This window comes from Artibeus jamaicensis, unplaced genomic scaffold (assembly GCF_021234435.1).
Source record: "Artibeus jamaicensis isolate MK-2021 breed Jamaican fruit bat unplaced genomic scaffold, CSHL_Jam_final contig_391, whole genome shotgun sequence".
In the NCBI taxonomy this organism is placed as follows: Eukaryota; Metazoa; Chordata; class Mammalia; order Chiroptera; family Phyllostomidae; genus Artibeus; species Artibeus jamaicensis.
This window is the reverse complement of record NW_026521814.1, coordinates 13,429,693-13,454,820: the sequence shown is the minus strand read 5'-3', so window position 1 is coordinate 13,454,820 and position 25,128 is coordinate 13,429,693. Positions and strand designations below refer to the sequence as shown.

Here is a 25,128-nt window from a genome sequence, read left to right as displayed (position 1 = left end):
TGTTTACTGTGCCCCGATAGCCATCCCTGGCCACACTTTAATAGCCATTTTTTTTACCAGCATAATGTCTCACCCAGCTCTTACACTTCTATCAGAAAAACATAAGGCCCTCTCTCAATAGGCACTCATCAAATGACTATTCCTAGGCCCAGAAACCCCAGAGGGTCAAGAAGGGAGTGTAGCCTTGTAAACCTCTCTGTAGGTGTCCAGCTGCTGCAACCCAGGATGTAGGACAGAAAACCCAGCTTGATTGTCTGGGAAGTTTGGCCAAAGTCTAACAAATTTAGAGCCCTTTTCTCTAAGATTTCAGGAAAAACAGGCAGCCTAGGTTCCTTGGCAGCCTGCATTGCAACAAGGACCAGGTTTTTGCTATTGAGCATTTGGGGCAAAAGTTGGACCCTTCCTGTCAAAATTAAATACTGACTTTGATGTACTTATGAGCTTTCCACATTATTTCACTGAGGCAAATTTTTGGACATTGAGCTTTTGCTGAGGGAAAAGAATGAGATTTTTAAACTTGAGTAATTTTCACAACTGTGGGTGAGGTGTTCACTCTTTGTTCAAACTCTCTGATAAGTGCATCCAGGGGAATACAGTCTGTCCATCCTTCCTTCTACTCTCTTTAATATTCCAGTCTTTGGCAGATCCTACACCTTGGGGTGCAGAGTTGTCATCTCCACTCTCAGACTGGTTCTTGACTTGCCAAGTTCTCAGTCAAGACTCTGGTCATCTCAGCAAACGTTTGCCAAGGACTTACTATATTATTTTGTTGGGGGAGGGTTAGGCTGGAGAGAAATATTCATAATCCAGAGGAACAAGGGGTTCATTTCTCGCACAAGTCTTAGCAATATAATATAAATATTATATTTATATTTAATATTGGGTAGATATTAAATCTATCTGGGTAGATAATATAAATCTACCCAGCCTTGGGTGATGTGGCTCAGTGAATTGAGTGCCAGCCTGTGACCAAATGGGCTGTGGGTTCAATTCTCAGTCAGGGCACATGCCTGGGTTGCCAGGCCAGGTCCCCAGTAGGGGGTTCATGAGAGGTAACCACACATTGATGTTTCTTTCCCTCTCCCTTTCCCCTCTCTCTAAAAATAAATAAATAAAATCTTTAATATATATATATATATATATATATATATACACACACACATATATACATATACACACACACACATATATATATATACTTCAGAAGAACTTGTGTCTGTAGTTTTCTAAGGAGAAATTGGAAGATACTGGGGGAAGTGTGTATTGAAAGATGTGAATGCAGAGTATTCTGAGTAACTCTAAAGTTTGTCTTCCAGACGTTCACAGGGCACAGGAGAGATGTCTGACCGATTCTATTGCTTGTTCAAGTCATGAATTCCCAAGGGTCACTTGCCCTGTGGTACCCTGGCCTGAGAGTCCTCAGCAGGAGGTGATAGCAGAGGGGCCTGATTGCCAGGTTGTGTTTGATGTAGGAATGCTTTGAAATCTTTCTTGTCCTACTTACCACAGCAGCCACCTCCTGCCCACTCCCCAGACTAGTTTTCTCTCCCATTTCGAAAGGACAGGCTTCTTTTCTGCGGACAGAAGTGATAGAGCATGGCAGTCTGGTCCTCCTTGTATTTACAGTTGTTCCTAAGACGTCTCTTGGCAACCCTCTCCACAAGCCCCACCATGTTATACCTTGGAAACACTTGAGCACATGCAAACTGTTGGTTCCACAGCCCCAAAGCCTAGAAAGGCACTTGCTTGTTAGGGTGAAAGGGTGGAGCGGGGGCCTTTCCCAGAATGGCGATGGGGATGAAGGGGATCCTAAGGACAGGAATTCTAAACCTGTCAGGAGTCTGATAATATGAACCTGCCTCTGGAAAACAGTTTCAGGTTTTCCCTGTGCCATTCCCTGAGAGTTCTGTGAATGGAAGGCTCATGGGTTAAGCTTGTGCCTAGCACATAGTAGGCTTTCGGGAAATGTTTGGGCAGAAATAAAGAGGACACAGAATGGTGTGTCTTCGCCATAACTAACACTATCTAAATGATAGCTTTAGATATTTGCTCCCCAAACCACTTCATGTGGGTAGGAATCACCAGAGGAACTTGTTTAAAAGTGGGGTTCTTCAACCTACACCTAGAGATTTTCATCCAGTTGGTCTGACTCAGGAGTCTATATAATTTTCTAAAATTTTATTTATTTACTTTTAGAAAGAGGGGAAGGGAGGGACAAAGAGAGAAACATTGATGTGTGAGAGAAACACTGATAGAGAGGCAGCTCTCACATCAATGTGAGAGCTGCCTCTCTCGTACCCCCAACTGGGGACCTAGCCTGCAACCCAGTCATGTGCCCTGGCTGGAAATCAAACCAGCCAGTCTTTTGGTTCACTGAGGCTAGTGCTCAATCCACTGAGCCACACCAGCTAGGATAGCAGTCTGTATTTTAATCAACCTCTTGGGTAATTCTGAAGCAAAGTTCTTTGGAACCACACTTTGAGAATTTCTGCTTTAGGAGCTGCGTTAAGGCAACAATATCCGGGAAGAATGGTTATTTTGTGGGAGGGACCCTGGAGCCAGCAAGATGACAACTCATGGCTAGTTGGAGTATGAATATACCTGAGAAGTGTCTCGTAGTCTTTAGGATAGTTGAGGCAGAGAGATCAATGTCAAGGTCAAATTTAAATCTAGTTGAGTGGAAGTTCCAGGAAATATCCTTAAAAAGTAATCAGTAGGAATTTCCCAAGTTTTGCTGACAAGATAGTACTTCGCAAACTGGGTTCACTTCCTCTCTTTGCCTCTAACTTGGCTTTGATGATGCCAGTGGGATAAGAAGTAAAAGAGATCTGTCTCTCCCAATCTCTTCACAGAAAATTGGGACTCATTCTGAGGCAGTGGGCAGAAGAAAGGAGTGGGAATAGGGGTTTCAAGAGGGAGGAGCCAACCCTCATTTCTCCCACCTCTGCCAAGCTGTCTAGAAGCAGCAGCTGAGCCTCAGGGATCCAGAGAGGAGGAAATGCCCCTTGGACTAAACTGTTTCCCTTCTGCTGGCTAACGGCTGGCCTTTCACAGCATAAGATGTCGATGCTAGAAGGCCCCTTAAAGATAGTGAGATCATACCCCGCACTCTAGGAAGAAAGTCACTTTACTCAGAAGTTGAAAAGAAAAACCATCCTGCAAAAAATGAGGGAAATAACTTGGGTCTCTTCTGACTCTCCACAGTCTGCTGCCTTTCCATAGCCTGCTTTAAAAAGCAGGGAATAAGGCAGCCCCTCCTCGGTGCTGTGGCAGCCTCGATGCTGAGCAAACAGCATAGTGTTGAAGGAGGCACCCACATTTCTGGAAGCACACCCAGCCAGTGTGGCTGACTGGGAGGCCTACTGCCCTCTCTTCCATAAACTTGTGCCCCACGCTTCTGAGGTCCCACACTTCTGAGGCCCCACCCTGAGCTACTGCTGCATAGAGGCCGTGGTGGACCTGAGTCTCCACTCACTCCAACACTAAGCAAGGGTGAAGCTTCATTTCCTGCTGAGCTTGATCAGCATAAGAAGCCTGAGGGGACAAAACAAGAAATGTACTTGGGCAGAGCAAGTACAGATAAGGGTATGTGTGAACGTACAAGGTGCACTCAGGCCAGTTACACCTGTACCAATATTTTTTCTCGTTTATTTTTTAAGTAGGTAATAAGTTTAGATCCATGTGATTCAAGTTGCAAAAGTAAAAAAGGGTATGCAGTGAAACTCTCCCACTCCTGTCCCTAGTCACCTAGTTGCCCTTCATCCAGGCAGCCAGTTTTGTGAGTTTCTTATATATCTTTCCAGAGACACCTTGTGTATGTGTACACTCACATCCAACATCTTTACACAGCCAGTAGTGTGTTAAATTCCTTTGATCCATGCTTTTCTCCCTCCTTTATCTTGAAAACCATTTCATGTATACAGAACTTGAAAATGCATACAGAACTTCCTGGCTCATTTTTACAACTTCATGCTGTTCTGCTACATATGCCTATCACAATTTATTTAGCTAGTCCCTTGTTAATAGGCACTTAGGTTATTTTTACTCTTTTGCTGTTAAAAACACAAATTCAGATTTTTAAAAATATTTTATTTACTTATTTTTAGAGAGAAGGGAAGGGAAGGAGAAAGAGAGGGAGAGAAACATCAATGTGTGGTTGACTCTCATGTGGCCCCCACTGGGGACCTGGCCCACAACCCAGGCATGTGCTCTGATTGGTAATCAAACCAGCGACCCTTTGGTTCACAGCCCACGTTCAATCCACTGAGCTACACCAGCCAGGGCAGATTCAGATTTTTAACCTATTAGAAAGATTCCTTGATGAAAAATCAGTCAAAAGTATGTGTGCTGGCAATTTTGATACATATTGCATAGAAGTGAATCAGTTTATATTTCTACCAGCAACAAATGAGAACTCCTGTTTCCTCACACTTTTGTCCAGTCAGTAAGCATGAGCTTTTTTATTTCTGCCAATGTAATAAATGAAAAATAATACCTTTTACTCACCCATATAGCATTTCCAGAAGTGTCATTCTATTTATCTTACTGATCCTTTCATAATTCTATTTTACAAATGGTAATAATGACACAGAAAAGATAAGCAACTTGGTGTAGTCACACCCAATGTAAATGACCAAGGTCAGATGTTCAACACTCTTTCCAATACAGTAGTGTGCCATAGGGAAGCCTAAGAAGATTCAAAAACAGTGGGTAGCTCCCAGCATTCCCTGAAAGATACATGATATAAAAAAACACAGAAGCTTTCCGACATCTGCTAAGAGGCTTCCTCTTTAGTGGTCTGATACCAAGACCATATTTCTCTGCACATGTCCCCTGGAGAGTAGTACCCTCCGGAAACAGCAATCTGATCTGACCTAGTCTTAAACATTAGCTTGCATTCAGTATCTAGGAAGCAGTAGGGTGTTGTATTTAATTTGCCTGAGACTTATTTCTCACTGGCCACCCAACACCTAAGTATTGATCAGCATGGATGGGTAAGAGGATGTTTCCCCTAGGTTTTATATTTATATAACAGGTCACTCACTTGGACCTAATGAAGACAATAACACACACACACACACACACACACACAGCTCTAATGATGAGGCAGACATCTATATTGACTATTTCATTGATGATCAAACTGAAGGCCAGAAAGATTAAGTGAACTGCTTATGGTCATGCAATCTATCAGTTAACAAAGCAGAAAATACAATGTAGACCTAAACTTGAACTAATTAGTTTCCCCTGCAAACTTTCCTCTTCCCCCACCTCTATTCATTTTGGTGAATGGCCTGACTACCCACTCTGGCCCTCAAAATAGAAACCTAGGGATTAACATCCACAACTCTTTCATCCAGTTGATCACCTATTCCTATAATTCTTCTTCCTAAATGTCTCTTCTCTTCATCCTTATATCAGTTCCTCTCTGAGCTGGATTATTACAGCAGCCTCCTTTTTTTTTTTTTTTTTTTTTTTGTCTTCTTGCCTCCTAACTCTCCTTTCTCCAATCAGACACAGTACTGCCAAGAGTTAGCTTTCCACATACCTCACATTCCAGTTTATGACTTTTGGTGGCTCCCACTGCCTACAGACCAAGTCCAGACTCATTTCCATGGACCTTCTACAACCTCTCTTTCCAGCCAGGTGCCCCACTCCAAACCACTCTCCTTGTCCCAGGTCCAGACTTTTTCCTCCCTCCTTGCTTTTTTATGTGCTGCTCTCTCCATCTGGTATGTCCCTCCTCTTTAGGCCTATACTTCAGAGGACCAAATTTGCCTCTTCGGAGAAACCTTCTTTGACACTACAATATTGCTAGTGGTGCCTTTTCTTTGTTCCAGGACCATTTTGGCCACACCTCTATTACAGCACTTGCCACACTGTTTTAGGATCGGTTCTTTTTCTCTCCCAATAGATAGAAGGGCACCGCCATTAGTGACTCGATTTTGTGTCCCAGAGCCCAGTACAGTGCATTTAGAAGCTGTGCAGTTGGTGTTGGTGAAAAGGCAAGAAGAGAGGAACGGGTTCTGAAATGAGGATATCGGGACCAAGTATTTTAATTGCTCAATGAGTCAGGGCACTGTGCAAGGCCTAATGTTTCAGCTTATGTCTACCTGAAGCAAAAGGACAGTAGAACATTTCTCCAAAGGAAACTAATTGCCACCCCAAAAGGATGATGAGAGAGAAGAGGACCCCGGGAAGGAGGAGAAAGCCAGACTTCCTGTCCTTCAGAGACTCCTTTCTGTGAGTGGTGGCAACACATTCAACTCTCTTCAGAAAATTCTCACCTGATAGGACTTAGAAAAAAGTTAAAAGAGGGGATAGCCTGGAACTTTCTTTCAATTTACAAAGAGGTGAGTAGTACCACCGAAGGAGGGGTATAAGAATGCTTCACCGCCCACTCACACAAAGCCTCCTACTGGAAGTGGCCCTAATGCTCCCGACTGCCCCCGCCCCAAACTGGGACTCTGTCCCCTTATTGTATTACTGTGATGAACCTGAAAGAGCTGCAGTAACTACTCCCACAGCGTGGTGACTGTAGCTAATAATACTGTATTGCATATTCAAAAGTTGCTAAGAGAATAAATCTTGAAAGTTCTCATCACAAGAGTAATGTATAACTATATATGATGATGTCAACTAAATTTATTGTGATCATTTTGTGATATATACAAATATCCAATCATTATATATGTATATATGTGTGTATATGTGTATATATACATATATAAATTGTACTTGAATTAAAAATTGGCAAAATACTCAAGTTCTGCCCTCACATCAAAAAAGAGAGGTGAGGCATATCATTGTAGTTGGTGTTTAAGTATATTTTTATTATTTTATTTTTTTAAGATGTTATTTATTTTTAGAGAGAAGGGAAGGAAAAAGAGAGGGAGAGAAAAATCAGTGTGTGGTTGCCTCTCATACACCCTGATCGGGGACCTGACCCGCAACCCAGGCATGTGCCCTAGACTGGGAATTGAACCAGCAACCCTCTGGTTCACAGGCCTGAGCTCAATCCACTGAGCCACTGAGCCACACCAGCCAGGGCTTTATTGTTATTTTAAACGGCATTTAAGTTTACTTCCAGGTTCAACAGGAGTTTTCATTCTGCTTCCTCCTACATAAATACTTCTACAAGTTAATAGAACTAAAATAGTTCAGACCCACTAGTTCAGACCCTCCCTTGAAATCTAGTCCCTGGGAACATCTTTTCTTTTTTTTTTTTTTAAGAGTTATTTATTTATCTTTAGAGGGGAAGGGAAGGAGAGAGGAAGAGAAATATCAATGTATGGTTGCCTCTAGTGCATCCCCTGCAGGGAACTGACCTGCAACCCAGGCATGTGCCCTGACTGGGAATTGAACCGCGATCCTCTGGTTCACAGGCCCGTAATCAGTCCAGTGAGCTACACCAGCCAGGGCTTGAGAACATCTTTTCTTAAACGCTTAAATAAAAGTATCTGCAAGAACCTTCTGACCCATTGGAAATTTTCTTGTCCTGCCATCTGAAATGGATTTGGCCTTCTCTGGGGGTAGAGCTGTGCTTCAGGGTGTCACTTCAGGGTGTTCGAGCAGGAGGTGTGCAAGGGGGCGAGGGGAATGCAGAATCACTGAGGGGTAGGCGTAGGGGCAGACATGTTGGGAGGGTGTTGAGCACCCTGAGTCGTCTGAGGGCAGAGCTGCTGGGAGGCAGTGCTGGCCACTGTATGAGCAGGTCCCCAGCCGGTGCTTCCCTTGGGCCTCACACAGCAGAGGGCTGGCCCGGCTAAGCTGCTCCACTCCGGGTGGGCAGCTCATTCTGTGTGCCTATGTCTCCTCCGTTTGTGGTTTCTGGTCGGTTCCCAGCTGGCCTAGACTTGCTCTGAAGGAGAAACCGCTGTCTAGCAAAAAAAGTGCACACCGGGTGATTGATGAACTCTTAATAGAACTAACCTCTCCCGCCCCTCACCCCCCACCCGAGACACACACTGAGAAATAATTCACCCCAGCCCCCTCCCCAGACCTCCTCACTGGTCGGGGGGACTAAGCAACCAGCCCTTTGGGTGATTAAGTCACTACACTGTTTGTCTTTCCAAAGTATTCCAGGTGGGTTCAGGAACAGCCACCCACCCCTCAACCACAGCACCCTGGTCGTGCAGAGAGGTGGGCAAAGGAAGCTGAAGCACGCACGCATGTCACTTGGTGGTACAGCCCAAACAGGTCTTTGTTCAGCCTGATGACTGACCGGGAAGAGGGGGCGAGGGGGGTGCTATTGTTACCCACGGGGGAGGGAGATGCTCAGACTCGGGGTCCATGGCAGCCTCCTCCCCAGAGCATCCCCAGGTCTGAGGACTGGCAAAGGTGTCCTTTGTGTGTGCTCTGCCTGCCACAGGATGGTGTCCTTGCTGCCCCAGGGGGCAACAGACTTGGGGGTGGGGTGCCAGGTCTGCCTCTGACTCCCTCCAGCTCAGTTCATTTGACCCAGTTTCCCGACTCTGCCCTTGCTTTGAATAATAGATCCATAAAAAGGCCCTCTCCCTGTTTCCTTATAACTTGGGGATGTTCTGCCCTCCTTCAAAAAGGCCATGACCCAACAGGTCCTCCGTCTAGGGCTGGTTTGAGGCCTGCTTCCCCAGAAAAAAACACTTCATGTGTACCAGGGTTCCCCATGAATCCTGATTTAAATTAAGAGCTTGTACTTGGGCTCTTGCTAATGTTAAAACTCTATTTTCATGATTTTCCAGATAGTCTTCTATAGAAATGATTCATAGTAACTATAGAAAACAGTCAAGATACTTTGCCACAAGATCTAGGACAGAGGACTCGGCAATCTTTCCCACCTTGCAGATCTCCTGGGGACCCTTCATCTGATTCTGCAACTGCAGGTGATTGGACATCATTTACCTTGGCTAATCCTTCGCAGGTGCAAACCTTTTGTTCACTGTGCATCAGGCTGGCCCTGGCCAGAAAGTAGGTTTTTAGATTGTCTTTGTACCTTTCCAACTTGCCGATGTGGGTATGAAACCTGCTGGAAGTGTTTAGGTATAGGCTTCAGGTCAAGTATGTAAATTCATTTGGCACCAACTTTGGATCCCAAAGGTAAGGGTATTTGTACCTGGCCTAGAAGACCGGGACACAGTGAGAACTAAGGTTTCCTTCTGTGATGATCCTCCCCATCAACTAGCACTACCAGTGCACTAAATGCGGAAGTTTCATCTACCTAATCTCTTCTCTCTCCTCCAGGCCTTCTGCAAAAGAGATCTGAATGAGCCAGACCTCAGAGGCCCTGAGGGTGGGGCTGGTGACTCAGTCTCGGCTGCCTGTGCCCAAACAGTCTCGGTAAACAGGTCAGCTCATTCTCTCTGGGAAGTGGCTGCGCTCTCAAGTGATCAGGCTGTACACCTGTGAGGAATGAGCGCTTTCTGCTCTTCATTTAATACTCAACAAACTTAGGTTCAACAAACCTGTTCTTTTCTTACAGTTTCTGAAAGAAGGGCCAACATAATGCCAAGAACTCTCAGATGAAGAGGACCTTTCTCGATCTATAACTGGGATTAATCATTTCTTTCGGAGGAAGTTTCCACTAATTCTCAAGATAAATCAAAACAGTCCTCTGACTGTCCTTTAAATACTGAAAGTGTAAACAAGCGTGTGACTTCCCCAGGTCAAGCAGAGAAACACTTTTTAGTAGAAGTTGGGCTCCTCCTTTGTTATTCAAACATACGCCCACACACACCCTCTTCACCCTCCCGGAATGAAAAACCTCAACAGATGGAGAACCTAGGCTCCCTGAGAAGATGCACTCCACGCAAGGGTCAATCAGCCGGTAAAGAATGGGAGAGGGGGTAGCTAGCTCGTGTAGGTGATCGCCATCTTTTAAAACTGTTCAACAAGGTTAGCAGCCTCTGTGGCCTGGGAAACGAATTTGGCTGATGTGTCTCTGATAGAGACTAGGCTTGAGGCTGTATACCAAGGGGAAAGTACTCACTCTATATTCTCCCCCTATCATTTGAAAGCCTGTACAAAGAAATGGTAGAAATGGATGGTTAACTTAACGATTCCATCAGAGGTGGATTTTTCTCTGTCAGGTCCTTGGATAAAGCTGAGGTCTGAAAGCCAGGAGGCAGAATATGTACTTAATCGCCCTTTCTTATTGCCTTTCCAGGGGCCAGCCAGAAGTACCGGTACTCCTCAGGCCTTTCCTCCGCAACTTCCCCACCCCCACGGCTAGCTCAGTTGGGTCTCCCCCCATCACACCAAGCTAGGCCCTAACTTTTTCCTGGTAAGCAGGAGACGCTCTTGGTCTGCCTAAATCTCTTTCCCTACTGCCACCTCCCATTTTGCAGTGGACTATTCCTGCTGTCTCGCTTCCACCTCGCTGTAATTCACATTTGATTGAACAAACGACTGCCACTCCCCATCCACAGGCCCAGGCTTGAGACCCTAACCCGTTTCTTCAGGCCTCAGGAGGATCCCCCACAACGTCCCTGATCCCCCATCTCTTCGAAAGCGGTTTCTACAGGGAGGAAAAAGCCGAGCTAGTTATCAAGGTCTGAGCCAAAGAGCCATTTCCTCCCTGTGGGCAAATGAGGTGAACCTCCTGGAGACCAAGGCCCGAAGCTAGGCCAGGACCGTCCCCACCTCCAGTTGCCCAACCCTGCCTTTGCGTGGCCCCTGCCTCCGAGGAGCCCGTGAGGAAGAAGCTACGCACACAATGGTGCAGCCGCCTCCCAAAGAACGGCAGCTCTGGGCGCCCTCGACCCAGCAGCCGGCAGCGAGGGCCGGCAGCCTTGAGGCCTTCGTGCGTCCCCTATTGTCCCTGTGTCGGGCGCACACACGCTAGAGTGGAAGTTTGCTTCTCTGACAGCTGGCTCTTCCCAATGCTGATCTTCCCCAAGAGAAGAGGCCTGGGCCCAGAGCACCGCAGCAGGGCCCGCTCCCCTCCCCCAACTCCTTTCTCTGCTGGGGGAGGTGCGGTGGCGGGTGCCTCCGATAGAGCAGCGATTGTGACCTTCCACGGAAGAGTGGGAACCCAGCCGAGTGTGTACCGCCGGCCATGGCGGGGGAGGAGGCGACTGTGTGCAAACCTCGGTGCGGAGGGGAAATAAATAAAACTTGGCAACCTCGGGCAGTCGGGCCCTTCAGAGGGCGTTTGGTTGTGTTTAGACTCTGGTGCTTCCTAACACTAATTGCAGGCTCAAAAGGAGCAGAATTTATGGCGAAAGCCAAGGCGGCTTGTTTATAATTTATGAAGTTTTAAATGGCTGTGTCGTGGCCCCGGTCTCGCCCTGGCCTGTGGCTGTGTGAGAAGCGTCCGCCCAGACTCCCCACCCGCGCCAGGAGCGACTCAGTGTAGCCCATCTGAGCCTTTCCCAGAAACCTGAGGAAACCATTCCCCATGAAGTGAGAGCGAGGCCGAGATTCGTCCCAAGAGAACTCCCCGCCCCCCTCGAGAAGGTGCCTTGGGGCAGCGGTGGCTGCCTAGAGAGGGAGCCCCTAACCCCGCGCTTCGCTGGAGCCCGAGTGTGAGAGGTAGCTAATGTCAGCCAGGCTAGACACTGTTTAAAGTCTAATCCATGAAACCTTAAGCCACAGATGACACTTGGGGCCTTGCAGACACCCGCAGACTCAGCAGATACTCCTGCGGTAACAGACCGCGCTGGAAAACGCCTGGAGCCACGATGCATTATGTATTTTTATTATTACTCATGGCAGAAAGAGGAGATGAGGGAAAAACGGGCTGAATCTAAGCAGCCTAACAATTCATCTATTTAATATTTAGCCAGTTAAGAAAGGTGGTTGTTATCCCTGCAAGGCAGAAAGCTCTTCTTTGATTTCCCTAATAGTTTAAAAAATAATTTCTTACAAGATAATTAGAAATACTGCCTTTGGATGCAAATTTCATAGAAAACAATTTTAAGCCTTGAAAGTGGGTACACTATCCCTTCAGTTGAAGTCATTTATTCTGCGGATACACTTCTACAACATACTTTAAACCTGCTCAGAAAAATGTGAAATTTAGCAAAAGGATAACCCCCTCCCACCCCCAATCTAACATGCCATTTTAAAAACAGCACAAAGGAACAGGGAAACTAAATTATTTCTTGAGCCATCATTACTTAGCGAAACACAAACATCCAAAGAGAAACGATTGTTGTTCCACCAGAAGATCAGAAGTTAAATTATTTCCACACAATAGGAATTTCACCTCGTGTCACCAGGGATGTAGTAGGAGTCGCATTATTTGTCAAACCAAATAGAAATGTGTGGGCCGACTTTGCTGAAATACAAAGAATTGAACCTTATCTGAAGGCGTTTGCCAAGTGCCTCCTCCCAGAGAAGTGGGTGGGAATTGTCCACCCCTAGCTAAAGCCACACTGTTATTTACAAAATGCTTATAAATCCTTGGAGACATTTCTTACCTATTTAATACAAAGAACAGGAGTAAACAAGGTGTTTATACTTATGTTCCATTAATGAAACTTTTATTACTTTATATCATGGGGAATGTTTGTTTTCTTTCGAAATGAACCAGCAACCACTATAAAGGAAAATGTCATGACATCGTTTCCTACAGAAAAGGCTTATTAGGTGCGCGTCTCCAAAGGATCGTTTCTTTCTTTTCTTTCTTTTTTTTTGCACCTTAGCTTTTTCATAGCTCAATTCTTACAACTTTGCTTCTGTCTCTATTTTTTTTTTTGATTGTCAGGTTTTTTTTAAGTTTTTTATTACTTAACACAGAAAAGAGAGCTCGGGCCTCCCCAGTGTGAACGCAACGTAAAAATGTGGATTTGTATCTAGAAAGGGGGGAGGCAGGTAGAAACTGCAAAGCAGGCTCAATACAAAGCCCTACCCCCAATCACTCCCTCCAACATTTCTAGGTTTGCATCCTCAGATTTTTCCCCTTAATGTCAATAGCTGGGCTGTAATCAGGTATCCCTAGAACCAATGTATGTATTATATTCGAGATGCATGAAAAAAATATTTCAGTGGGTCAGCCTATTTGGGGGCCTTCCACGGGGATTGTGGGAAAGATAAAGGCAGTGATCTATTTGCAAGTGTGTGTGATTAACACAGATACTCTTCTGACTGAGAATTTTTTTATTCTAAATATTTGTTCAAATAGTACCAGACAATTTGAAATCAATAAGCTGTGTCGAGTTGGAGGGCTACGGCTGTTGAGAAATGAGTAACGGGTGTGTCTACCCATGAAGGACATTTTGCGGTCTTGATCCTTTACATCAACTACAAACACCAGCCACGGTTACAACTGTTCAAAAACTACTCTCTTTAACTAATTCAGACCAAGGGGACTAAAGAGGTGAAATGTGGACCCCAGGGCCTGGGAGCGCGTTCCGAAGCTGGCTGGAGAATTCTACAAATATACACATAAATACATTAAGACGAGGATAAATAATCAGAGAAACGAAATGACTCGCTTCAAATAATAAATACAGATTGTTGAGTCCGATGCAATCCTTACGGGACGGGAAGGAGCATATAAATTAAGGTGTCCGCAACTAAGCTAGACACAGGCCAGGCCCGGAGCTCTCCAGGCTCTGGCCCTCTGCAGAGCTCGCCGCCGATGGCTCTCAGACTTACCTTCGGGACACCATTACCAGATTAGAGTCCCTCGGTCCGCGGTACATGGCACTGTCGGGCTTACAGAGGACAATCCTTGCGGCTGATTTATGGCAAGTCACCCAAAGGAGGACGCGCCAGGAGGGGAGGCCCAGTCTCCTGAGCCTCGGCCGCTGTTGGCCCGAAACCAGGGAGGCTGCGACCCTGGCTAGAGTGAGGGAGGAGTCGCCCGCTGCCCTGCGGGCCCCGCCCGCCACCCCCGCCACCAAAGCAAAAGAGGTAACTGGGCCACTACTTCGGGCCGTTGGCGGCCGCTACAGATGCGTCAGTTTGGGGGCCTCGGGCAGGCGTCCCTGAGACGAGTGGTGGGCCGAGAGATCTGTGTAAGTGGGGTGAGGGTCGCACGGTCCGTGGTGGTGGTTTCCGGGGATCTGCGCTGCGCAACTGTAGTCCACGCTGGCTGAGGACGGATGCGAGAGGTGGCCCAGGTTGAAGACGGGCCCGGACGCGGGCGCCATGGAGTCGACGAAGTTACCGCCCACGTACACCGGGCTGCCCTGCAGGTTGGCGCTGGCGAAGCCGCCCCCGTTGCTCGCCATGGGGTGGGGCTCAAACTCGGGCGCCGCGTAACGCTTCTGCTGTGGCAGGCAGCTGCTGAGCGGCGCGGTGTAGGCGGTCAGGCCGTACATGTTGGGCTGAGATTTGGCGAACGCGGGAGGCGAGGGCGCATCGTAGGCTAGGCCGGGCACCGGCGGCAGCTGACCGGAGTAGGCCACGTGGCCGGCAGAGCCACCGAGCGGCGGGCTGCGCTCTGGCGACTGACCGGCTGGCGAGTGCAGGATGCCCTTGGCCTTCTGGTCCTTCTTGTACTTCATGCGCCGGTTCTGGAACCAGATCTTGATCTGGCGCTCGGTGAGGTTCAGCAGGTTGGCCATCTCCACGCGGCGTGGCCGGCACAAGTAGCGGTTGAAGTGGAATTCCTTTTCCAACTCCACCAGCTGTGCACTCGTGTAAGCGGTGCGCACCCGCTTGGACGCTGGGCCCGGCGGGCTCTTGTCCTCGCAGCTCTCTCCTGGACAGGAGGGAGAGAGAGGGGCTCTGAGAAGGAGAGGTGGAGACACCCAGGGATGGAAGGGGCGCTTCCCTTGTTCCCTCCTCTTCCCTCTCCTCCCCCCCCCCACTTTAATCCTGGCTGGAGTGGGGTGGAGCTGTTTGGAAGGTGAGATTCGAAGAAGAAACTCACCAGCCCCAAGCCTACTAATCAGTCGCACCTGAAACCCCCATCTGCCTCCTGAGGTTGATCCTCTCTGTCCAACCCCTCCCCTCCCAAAGGCCGTGGAGGAGTTTAATGGGAGACTAGTAGCAGCTGGTAAGGCCTCTGCTCTGTCAAAGAAGGGCCAGACTTCTTTGAACACTCCTCCTAGCCTCTGCTGGGGGAGGGGAGTGAGGGGACAGTCCCAGCCTGCCTTGCTCAGGGGCTGGCTCCTGGGCAATGTACCCAGGAAGTGAGGACTGAGGATGGAGATCTTAGCACCTCACTCCAGCCCAGCTGCATCCGAAAGCTTTGCATCCAAATGCAGGGAGATGATAAACCATAAAATTACTGCCCCAGAGTTATGGAGGATACAAGGCTAGGCTGGGAGCATTTGAGTATTGCAGTGCTAGTACCAGCAGCCTCAACACTGGTTTCCACCACCCCTGCCACCTCTCAGCAGCTTGTCCACTCCCTCACTGGGAAGACAAATGGATTTCTCCTGGGAGGGAGGGCCTGTGCCTGCAGCTGGGAAGGAGGGGCAGGAGAAGGAGCTTACAAGCTGGAAGATACTTTCCCTCCAGGAGCAGCAGCCCCAGAGAGCAGCAGGCAAACTAGAGACCTGATAACAGGCTAGCTACATCTCAGACTGCAAAGTGGCCCTGAACCTGCAAGCAAGTTCATCTACTTGAAGATAAACCACATCAGAGAACAAAAGGCCAGAAAATTTCAGGAATGGAGCAGGCTGAGAAGAGAGAGAGGCAGCAGGCCTCGGAGCTCCTGTCCCTGCCCATTGTCCACATACCCTGAATGGACCTAGAGAATATCTTCTCAACTCTAGGGTCTCCCTTGGCAGGGAGAGAAGCATAAGGCTGCCCCTGTTTCAGAGCCCACCCTCCTCTCCTAGGATATGCCCCTCCCTATTACGGATTTGCTGGGATGGTGAGACCTGGGCTGGGAGTAAAGCACTTAGGATGGTTCTTAACATAGCACTTCATAGACTTTATTCTTATTAACTTAAGAGATTGGGAATTCATGTGATGTGGACTGCATAGCCACCTGGGCTCAGGGAATGATACCTGTCTTCAAATTTCGAAGAGCTACTGGATGGAAAAAGGAGCTGAGTTATGGCCAGCAGCCCAGGAAAGCAGTTATTAGGTCAGTATAAGGAAGAGCTGTCTATTAATAACTATGAGACTTGCCCAGCTATGGCACCAACAATCTGGAATGGAAGTGAGTTTCCTGTCACTGTAAGGGTATGACCCCCAATAAGGAACACTAAAAAGAAGGGACATTTCTGTGTCAGGCATTTAGACATATGGCCTCCAAGGTTGTACTTGCAGCCTGAGTTTCTTGGTTCCTAAGTAAACTAGCTTCTTGGTTGGGGTCAGTGTGGTGGGGATTTAGTCCAGGGCTAAGCTCCCTCTGAGAGCTACCTGCAGTGGCACAGCTGTTCTTCTGCTTCGAGTTCTGCCGGGACTCTTTCATCCAGGGGAAGATCTGCTTGCTGATGGTGGCTGAAGAGCCAGAAGCATTGGGACCACCCTTGGCCTTCTTGGCAGGCACTCCACCTCCGGGATTGGTGGGTGAAGATGGGGGCAGGGTCGGTGGTGGAGGAGGGGGCTGTGGTGGCTGCTGCTCTGAGTTCAGACCAGGAGGCTGACTGCCCCCACCCCCACCCTGGCTGTTGCCAGTGCCAGGCCTCATGCAGCTGCCATTGAGTTCAGCCCCTTTGTGAGATGGGGCCCGCATTGGTGCAGAGCTCTGGATAGAGCAGGCAGAACCTGGGTAATCAGTGTCCAGGGAGTTGGCAGCAGCAGGGGGTGGATAAGGCTGATGAGGGGCACTGTAGCCATAAGTGTCAGTGGCTTTGCTGTAGCCATAGCCTCCAAAAAGTCCTGGGTTGTCATAGTAAGCAGCCTTCTGCATCGTGCACTCAGGAAGCTCCAGGGCCTGCTGACCCTGCTCAAATAACATTGACCACCACTGTCTCCTTCACTGCCACCTCCAATGTCTGCCAAATCCTGAGAGAGCTGGGGCAGCCCCAGGCTCCAGTAGACCTGCAGAGAAGAAAAGTGAGAGGCCCCAGCAGGGCTGTCATTGGCAAGACCAATCAATATAGGACTAGCTTAGGCTCTCTGCTTCTCACCCACTTCATAGTGGGAATCTGGAATTCTATGAAATTCAACTTATTTGACCCCTTGGAAAAGTCAGAAGTTATTTCTCATAAGCATAAGAAAATACATTTTCTTCTTTTTAGCTACATCCAAAGGAAGGGACTTTTCTTTTTTTTTCCAGATATAATTTTCTTTCTCCAAGAGTGTCAATTTAGCATTTGGAACTGCATCAAAAAGCACTTGTGGACTTACACACTTTAATGGCTGATTCTCCCACTTGACTTTGAGTTCCTTGCAGGCAGGGATTGTGTCTTATTTATTAATATATTCCTAACATCTAACCCAGGGCCCCAAATATAGTAAGTGCAATAAATGCTTATTGAATGGGTGAATGAATGAATGGATCAGTCAACCATGGGGCCATCTCAGGGTTTTGATGGGCAAAAGAAAGCCATATAACCTACTCAAAATAGCCAGAGCTCTCAAAAAAAGTATCTCCCCCACCTGGTTTCAGAATCTCAGCATCCTTCATGAAGACCCAGATAGTCCACTTTCTGGTGACAGGGTGAGAATCGGCCCAGTTAGCTCTGGGGGTCAACTGTGAAATCTACTAGGAGATAAAAACCAAGAAGAGGACTTAGAGACTCCGGACTTATTTTGAGGCTAGAAAATGTTTCTTCTCTTTCATCCACATTTTTCTAGACTCCTAACTTGGTCCTCCACTACTTTTAAATGGATACCACTGAAAATGGGTGAAGAGATTTAGAATTTGAAATGCAGGGAGCACAGATAAGTGGAGAATGCTTTATAACTATCGTTTTTTATTCTGCACCTATTGTGTAGATACTATTATTTACCTCTGCTCTGCATCATTCATTCTACCACCACTATCTAACTCACAGCCGGTGAGAGAGCTTCTATTGGCATAATGAATGGACCCAGAATTAGAATTAGAAGGAGGGAAAAAACACCTAAGAAAAATTCTACTACCCCTTTTGTGTCCTCTGACTCTTGATAGACATTTCCCTTCTTACCCACCCTCCCCATTCTCCTTAAAGGCTCCTAAGGAGTTAAAGTATAACTAATACCATTCAACTACTTTTGTCTACTTAATAAAGAAAACTCATTGGTCAGCTCCCTGGCCTTCATTCTTGATCTCTTCTTTCAGGCAACTTTTTTCTCCCACAACTCCCTGTCTTACATCATGGTCATCAAGGTGGACTGCATTATCTAGACAACTTACGTGGCCTAATGGATTTGACCACTAGTACCAAAATCACTTTCCAGTCACTCGTTTCCCCTCAACTTCACCAAAAAGCCTAACTAGATTTTAAAAAATTAATCAGCCCTGGCCAGGTGACTCGGTCAACTGGAGCATTGTTGCCCACACACTGAAAGGTTGTGGGTTCAATTCCTGGTCAGAACATATACCTAGGTTGTGGGTTTGATCCCCAGTTGGGTCATGTGTGGGAGATAACTAATAAATGTTTCTCTCTGTCTCCCTTCCTCTCTCACTAAAATCAATAAAAACATATCCTGTTTTTAAAGGATTTTTTAAATAATTTAAAATAAATTAAAAATCACTCATACTAGCCTCTGTTTGGTACTATTATTGCCCATTTTTGTTCTAAAATATAAATGGCCATTTATCTAAAGATAAATGGTCATTTATGTTGATAGGAGGCCCTTCTCAATGGATAATCGAATACTAGGATGTTATATTTTGGGAATCATTTCTACAGTTGTTATTAAAGGTATGCATTTAGGGTATCTACTCAACAAAGCCGATCTTAATCTTCCTCTCAATTCATTTTCTATATTCTCTGACTCTTAGAATTACTGATTATCAGACGGACAGCCACCTCCTCATCCTCCGACTAATATTTATGTGTCCCAGGCAAGGGCACCAGGGACTCGAAGTTGGCTTCAGTCTCCGTACTATTCTGAGATCCTGCTTTCAGTCTTACACTTTGGGCTCCCTGGATGTCCAAATGGTCACATTCGAACTCGCTGCTGCTTCTGTCGACAACAGTGGAAGAAAAACATCCCCCTCTTGTCTTCCAGGTTGACCAAGTTATCTTGGTAGGTGGACCAGTCATATTTAAAAAGGTTCTTTAGGAACTGACCAGGTCTTTGAAACAGATGGCTTCACACATATATTTGTTCCTATGGCATATTCCTAGAAAACACTCTGTGTACAGATAGTGGGCAGCCTCATGGGTAACCACGGAGTTTGTTCTGTTTTCGCTGAATTCAGGGACTTCCAGGCACACACAGTGGTGGTTCACCACCCCACCATCCACCTCCCGCGCAGCCATGGCAGCAGCCCTCTCCTAAATGGGAAGGGCTTTGCTGTCTCCCCCAAACCCCAAAATACATACTGCCCTAAAGAAGCCACCTCTCCTAAAACAGAACCTGAGAATATTGTCAGAAAACTGTTTTTTTTTTTTTAAGCTTATTTCTTTCCAGAAATCCCTATTCCTTGTGAACTCTGCCTGAACCTAAAAAGCAGGAATGGGTCATAAATCACTTGGACAATGGTCAACTGTTCAGTGGCTCATCTTTTCGACCACCCCCCACCCTTTCTTTAAGGCTTTCTTTTCTCACCCTTTGGTACCTCTGCTCATTTGGGCTCTGGGACCCAAATGCCTTGGGGTGAAGACAAGCCCCTGTAGGGGGAGGGGCAGTCTTCCAAGTCCTCAGCAGCCCTTTCCTCTCACTCTTCCTCCCCTCCCCCCCCACCCCAGACCAGGGAACCGGCGGGGCAGCCTCCCCAGAACCCTGCCGGCGCCACCCCCGGCCCCTCGGGGACGGGGCGCCAAAAGGGGGTCGAGATGATCCCTTCTGGAGCTCCCGAGAAGCTGACGGAAGGAAAGCGGCCTCTAAGCGATCACCGCCCACCCGCTCCCCAGGCCGCGTTGCCCGCCGCACCCACCGCCCTGCGAAACAGCCGAATCCAGATACTTGCTCACTGCACTTAATTCTGCCCGGGATCAATACCTAATATGATACCGAATAAATAAAAGGCGCTCACAGCGGCCAGGGGACGGGGTTATTAAGCAGCTGGAGCTCTCACGGTGCATATCAATGCACCTGTCATTGTGGTTTGTAACAAAATTTATGACTGCGAGCGCGGCGGCAGTAAACGCTTCAGTAAGGAATGAAAAGAAAAACACTTCCCCAGGCCCGGCACTTTTCAGAAGTGGAAAACCGACTGAACGTAGGAGGAAGCGCAGCAAAAGAATGCCCCACTCCGCATTTTCCCGGCCCGCGCCCCCGGAGCAGGGGACTATATAAAGTGGCCGGTGCCGCCTCTCGGAGCAGCTCTGCCGGGCGGACGCGGGGCCTCGCCGAGGCCGAAGACCTGCTGCCCGCAGGGCCCGGGGCCGCCCGAGGGCCCGCTTGCGGGTCGCGCGGAGGCTGCGGGTCGCTAGGCTGCCCGAGGCGGCCGTGGGAAGGGCGAGGGGCTTGGGGACTGAACGGGCGGCCTCTCCGGGCTGTGACTGGCGCTCTCTGGTCGTAAACCATGGATAGGTAGAGTCAGGTCATGCAAGTTGAAAGAGAAGAGGCAGGCGGTGGTGTGCTGGTCGCTTCTGTCCGTCTCACATTTTCCCAAGGTTCGTTCTAGTTGCCCTCGGCTCCTCTCCCTGTTTCGCCTAAACCAGGATCTTGGAAGCCCTCAGATCTCTTCTTCCAAGGACGGCTCTTGCTGGGTAACCCCATTAACTCACTGGAACTGAGCAAGGGTTCTTCCCTCCTGTTGGCTTTGCTACTTTGGGATTTTGGAACTACTCCCTTTCGGGTGTGCTCGTAAAGGGGGTGTATCTCTCCCCCCAGCTTTCTGCCCAAGTTCTCCTGCTCTCTCAGCCTGAGCCTCTTTTGCCCGATGGGGAACCCTGGACGGGCCTTCTAAATCACTCTTGTTTAGCCCAGACAACTCAGTACCCGTAATACACCCTGCATTTAAGGCACTGGGCTCACCACATTAAAGCGCCATAAATTTGAAGGGTTATCATGTAACCGTGGCAGTTCACACTGAGGTGATCCACCTCAAAGCTGCCCTTTGTTTTCTGTCTTGATGTGTGAATCCTGAGATGGCTACCTTGAGGTGCAGGGCAGATGAACATGGAGTGGGAATTATTATTTTTTAAATCATGTTGCTCGCCACAATTATGTGTATGAGTGTGTATATGTGTTTTCTTGAATTTTGTCTCTAACTCTTTTTGCAGGCTCTTCGGGTTCCTTTTGATATTCTGTTCAGGTGGATCTGGAACAAGATGGAAAACTCTAAGTGGCAGCCGGTACTTACAAACACATGTGGAGAGGATTCACCCTCTTTAAGGATGTCATAATCAATGTGAATATTGTAAAATGTGACTGCAGCCATTCAGGGTGCCTTCTCTCAGGCAGAAAAGAGACTTGTGGCTCCTGGGGAGCAAGAATCCTTTAACACCAAAATCCTTGACTGGTCAGAAGAAGGGGGAGCTGGACCTGAGGGAAGGATCACCGCCTTGGCTATGGGGGTGGGCCAAGTATGTCAGAGGCACAGAAAAACTAGTCCCTCTCCCCTGCTCCAACCAAGCTTTCAATCCTCCAGGTCAAGCCCACCCTTCTAGTAGCAGAAGAAGGGACTGTGCAGAATTGGAGTGGGAGGGAAGCTACAGCATAGCACCAGGAAAGGTCTGTGAATTATGTAGATGGGCCTGGGTGAGTCCCAATCAATGGCTGCCCAGGCAACCCGAGTAAAGTGGGAACTGGGTACTATTTCTTGGTTTGTACGTTATACATTGATGGTTTCCCTAAGTTGGTTTTATTCCAGTAGGTACCAGCCACATTCCTGACCTGGGTTTCCCACACAGCTGCTTAGGGATCAGGCTGCAAACCGACCGCCTAAGAAAGAAACATCCCTCTTACCTTTACCCCAAACAGACGGAGCTGCCCACCACTGCCGGAGCCCAGTGGGTACCTGCCCCGTCAGGTTAAAGTAGAGACACAATCCCCCCACTGGCATCTGTCCTGTGCAATTTGTCGACTCGGTAGTTTGCAAACACTAAACCGAGCTGGGGAAGCCCCACACAAAGCGTTCTGGGCCCTTTTAAAGACTAGAGCGAGCAGCCATAAGCCTTTGAAATGACCTTTGGCTCACTCGGCAATAACTCACCCTTAATGAACACCCAACGGAAGCGCCTCGGAGAGATCCCCGGCCGGGTAGAGATCCTAACATCGCGCCTGGACTTCAGCTTCCCGGCCGGCCGGGATCCAGGGGTCCACTCTGCTGGGCGGGCCCCAAGGGCTTCTTGATGAGGCGCGATGTACCCGGACCCAACGACCAGACCAGCAAATCCCAAAGCCGCTTTATATGATACATTCACGTGGATGGACGTCAACTTTTGCTGCTTGATTTTTAAAATTTATTTATTTTTGAAAAAAAGTGTTCCTTAAAAGTAGGAACTTCCCCTCAGAAGAAGGGCTAAATTGGGAACCCATCCAGAGCCCCAGTCCCTGGATGCAGGTAGCTAGATTTCATTTTCCCAGCCGCGGAGGAACAGGGTGAGTTTGCAACTGGGCACTGGGGTGCTCTACACACTCTGGATACAAGAGGCTTGGGGAGAGAAAAGAGGACCCCAAGGTGGCCAAAGGTGGGCTGCCCAAAGCCCCCACCACCTTCTCCTGGGCCCCCTCCCCAGTGCATCCACCATCCAGGCCCGGTGGACTTCAGCCTCTTGCTTGCCCAGAATCGAAGACTTAAACCAGCTGGCTTTGGTCCACCAGCTCAAGTACCTTTCCACAGACAGAAACTGGGAGAGCAAAACCCCTGGGAGAGCTGTCCAAGAGGAGCTGGTCCTGGGCAGGTCTGCCGATACCTCACCCCCTACCAGTACCCAGGAAAAGTCTTTAGGATAGGGAGCCTTTAGGATAAGGTGCGGATTATTGAAATTTTCAAGAAGTTGTAAGTGAGTGCTCCATGGGGCCAAATGAAATGCTCCTCGTAGTAATTGGATTCAGCTGACTAAGTTGGCGGGCGTGCAGCTCCAAGGCAGCAAGCGAAGAAAAATGTCCAGTGACTTTAAGTTCTGATGAAGCCAACCACAGGCGATTGACAAAACAACTTTACTGCTCTCCTTTGATGGCAACTCCCCTGAAAGTCGGTCCCTCTCTCACTAGTGCCCGGTCCCAGCCTAGGCTAAGGGAGTGCTCCTTGCTCTGTGGGTTCCTGCCCCATAAAAGCCCAGTCTGACTCAACCCTGTGGCATTCCCTTGAGCGTGGAGCCCTTTATGGGGACTCAGGTTGCTCCTCTCTCAAACTGTGGTCTCCGGAAAGACCTGGGATGGATTGTCTTGTCCCCCCCCCCCCCCCCCCATGCCAGCAGCCACAGGACATAGAAACAAAAGGATGGATGGTATGCTGGAGTCAAAATACAATTTAGCTTTCTTCCTGGCTCTTTACAGAGAAGGACCCAGAAGCCCCAAACCTTTTCTCTGCCACTCTTGCGGTTAAAACCCTAGATTAGTGAGGGGGCGTGTGGAGGAGATTCCCAAACTCTTCTGACTAGTTTGGAGGTTCTCTTGAATTTGGGGAGAGAATCTTGAGTGGGACTTTAATCTTCCGAGAAAAAAAAAATAAGCCAAGAGCAAGAGATGAAGGCCTATGTATGTGGAGCGAGCTCCCAGAACAATGCAGGGAGCTGGCTGGCCACAGAGTTTATTTTAAATACATATAAATCAACCTGCCTGCGCCCAGCCGGGCAGCCCAAGACACTGAATTAATATGATGCTCCATCTTACTTTGGCGTGACAGTGTAAAAAAAAAAAAGTTTCTTTTTATTCATTTTCAGCCCAGTCTCATAACTGCACATTTACCCCCCAAATATTTCCTTCAACCCCCAACCCCCTCACTGACCGACTCCTCAAACTGCCACCTCCCTCTCCCCCACCCCATGCCGCCGGCCACCCCCCAAGTCTGGCAGGGTAATGTGTCCTCCTAACCTTTGGGTAGGCGGGGAGCATTCCCACAAAGCAGCCTTGTTACGATTAATCACCGTCCTCGATGTATATGTAGAAGTATATCTAGGTCTGCGCAGGCTGCCTCAACAATTGGCAATAATCAAGATCACAGATTACACAAAATAAATCATATTTAGTATCCCACTCAGGGCAGCAAGCAGCCCCCTGCCCAAAGATTTCCATTTTGTCATGCAATTGCTTACCTGGATCCCAATTTATCATAAACCCGGTGTCCTCGGCCTCAGAGTGGGCGCCAGTGGGGGGCAGAGCTAGCCTTCCCCCTTTGTCTGCAGACAACACTGTCCCAACCCTGGTCTTGCGTGCTCGCTGACGCGGCCATATACCCGAGCACACAGAATTCCCGGTAGAACGGAACCAGGCTGAGGTTCAACTACCAATAAACGCAGGAGGAACGAGTTCGTAGTCCCCAGGCTGGCTTCGCCTGCTCCGCGCGCCCGTCGGTCCACCCGCCCGCCTGTCCGCTCACAGGCCCAGAGCGGTGGCTACCCGTGCCCCCACCCACTCCTGGGTTCCTGCCCAGCCCTCCCAGGCCCCCCAGAGCTCGGGGGTTTGTTTTGCTTTCGGAATGTGGTCCTTTCTAGATTTGGAGAGAGCCCCGGAAACCCCCTCATAGTCGGGAAACACAGACACTGCCTTCAAATGCCAGCATATTTGTTCACGTGACCCCGGGGGAAGATTGTACTGATTGAGACTGAAACTTTTACACCATCCAGCCCCCGGCGCACAGCCGGGCCTGGGGGCTGGGAGGATGGGCAGGAAGCGTGAGATCCGGGCCCCTTCCCAGGGGCAGACATTGGCGGGTATGCGGATGAAGGAAAGCCCCCATCTAGCTGCTCTAAACAGACGTAGTCCCAGTCTGGCCACTGGCAGTGGGTCGGGGGCGCTGGGAGTCTCTCGTCCTGTGACCCCCGACCCTGGCCTGGCCTACCTCGAGACTGGTCACGGGACGGAAATTTTACAGGCCGCCGGCCTTAGAGGCTTCTCCGCAGGCGGCTGTGGCGCATCAGATGCCCAGGGTTCCCTTGGTTCCCGGTCTGCACCCAAGTTCCCCGCTTCCTCAGGCACTGGGGCAAGGTGCCACCTCGGCTACGGAGCACTTTCCCCTTCCCTGGGCAAGGCAATCACGTTGCGGCACAGTACAGGCTCCGGTTGGCGCCTCCAGCGCGCAGACGA

The 25,128-nt window shown here is 48.7% G+C and overlaps 2 protein-coding genes across 8 annotated transcripts in view; one reads left to right on the top strand and one right to left on the bottom strand.

Annotated features, from left to right (window-relative positions):
* LNPK (lunapark, ER junction formation factor) overlaps window positions 1-25,128 on the top strand; it is a 318,489-nt gene that overhangs the window by 59,954 nt on the left and 233,407 nt on the right. The window lies entirely within an intron of this gene.
* HOXD3 (homeobox D3) overlaps window positions 7,713-25,128 on the bottom strand; it is a 41,019-nt gene continuing 23,603 nt past the window's right edge. For 3 of the 7 annotated variants that reach the window (XM_053665035.1, XM_037155873.2, XM_037155872.2), the window contains 2 exons: window positions 16,249-16,872; window positions 11,768-14,632 (listed from right to left, as the gene is read on the bottom strand). In XM_053665035.1, coding sequence (XP_053521010.1) covers window positions 13,875-14,632; window positions 16,249-16,789 — 1,299 coding nt within the window. In that variant the 5' untranslated portion in view covers window positions 16,790-16,872 and the 3' untranslated portion in view covers window positions 11,768-13,874. Of the gene's footprint in view, window positions 7,881-11,767; window positions 14,633-16,248; window positions 16,873-17,433; window positions 17,540-25,128 lie in introns of those variants that run through there. The other 4 variants (XM_053665034.1, XM_053665036.1, XR_008391581.1 and 1 more) reach the window with 3 other exon arrangements.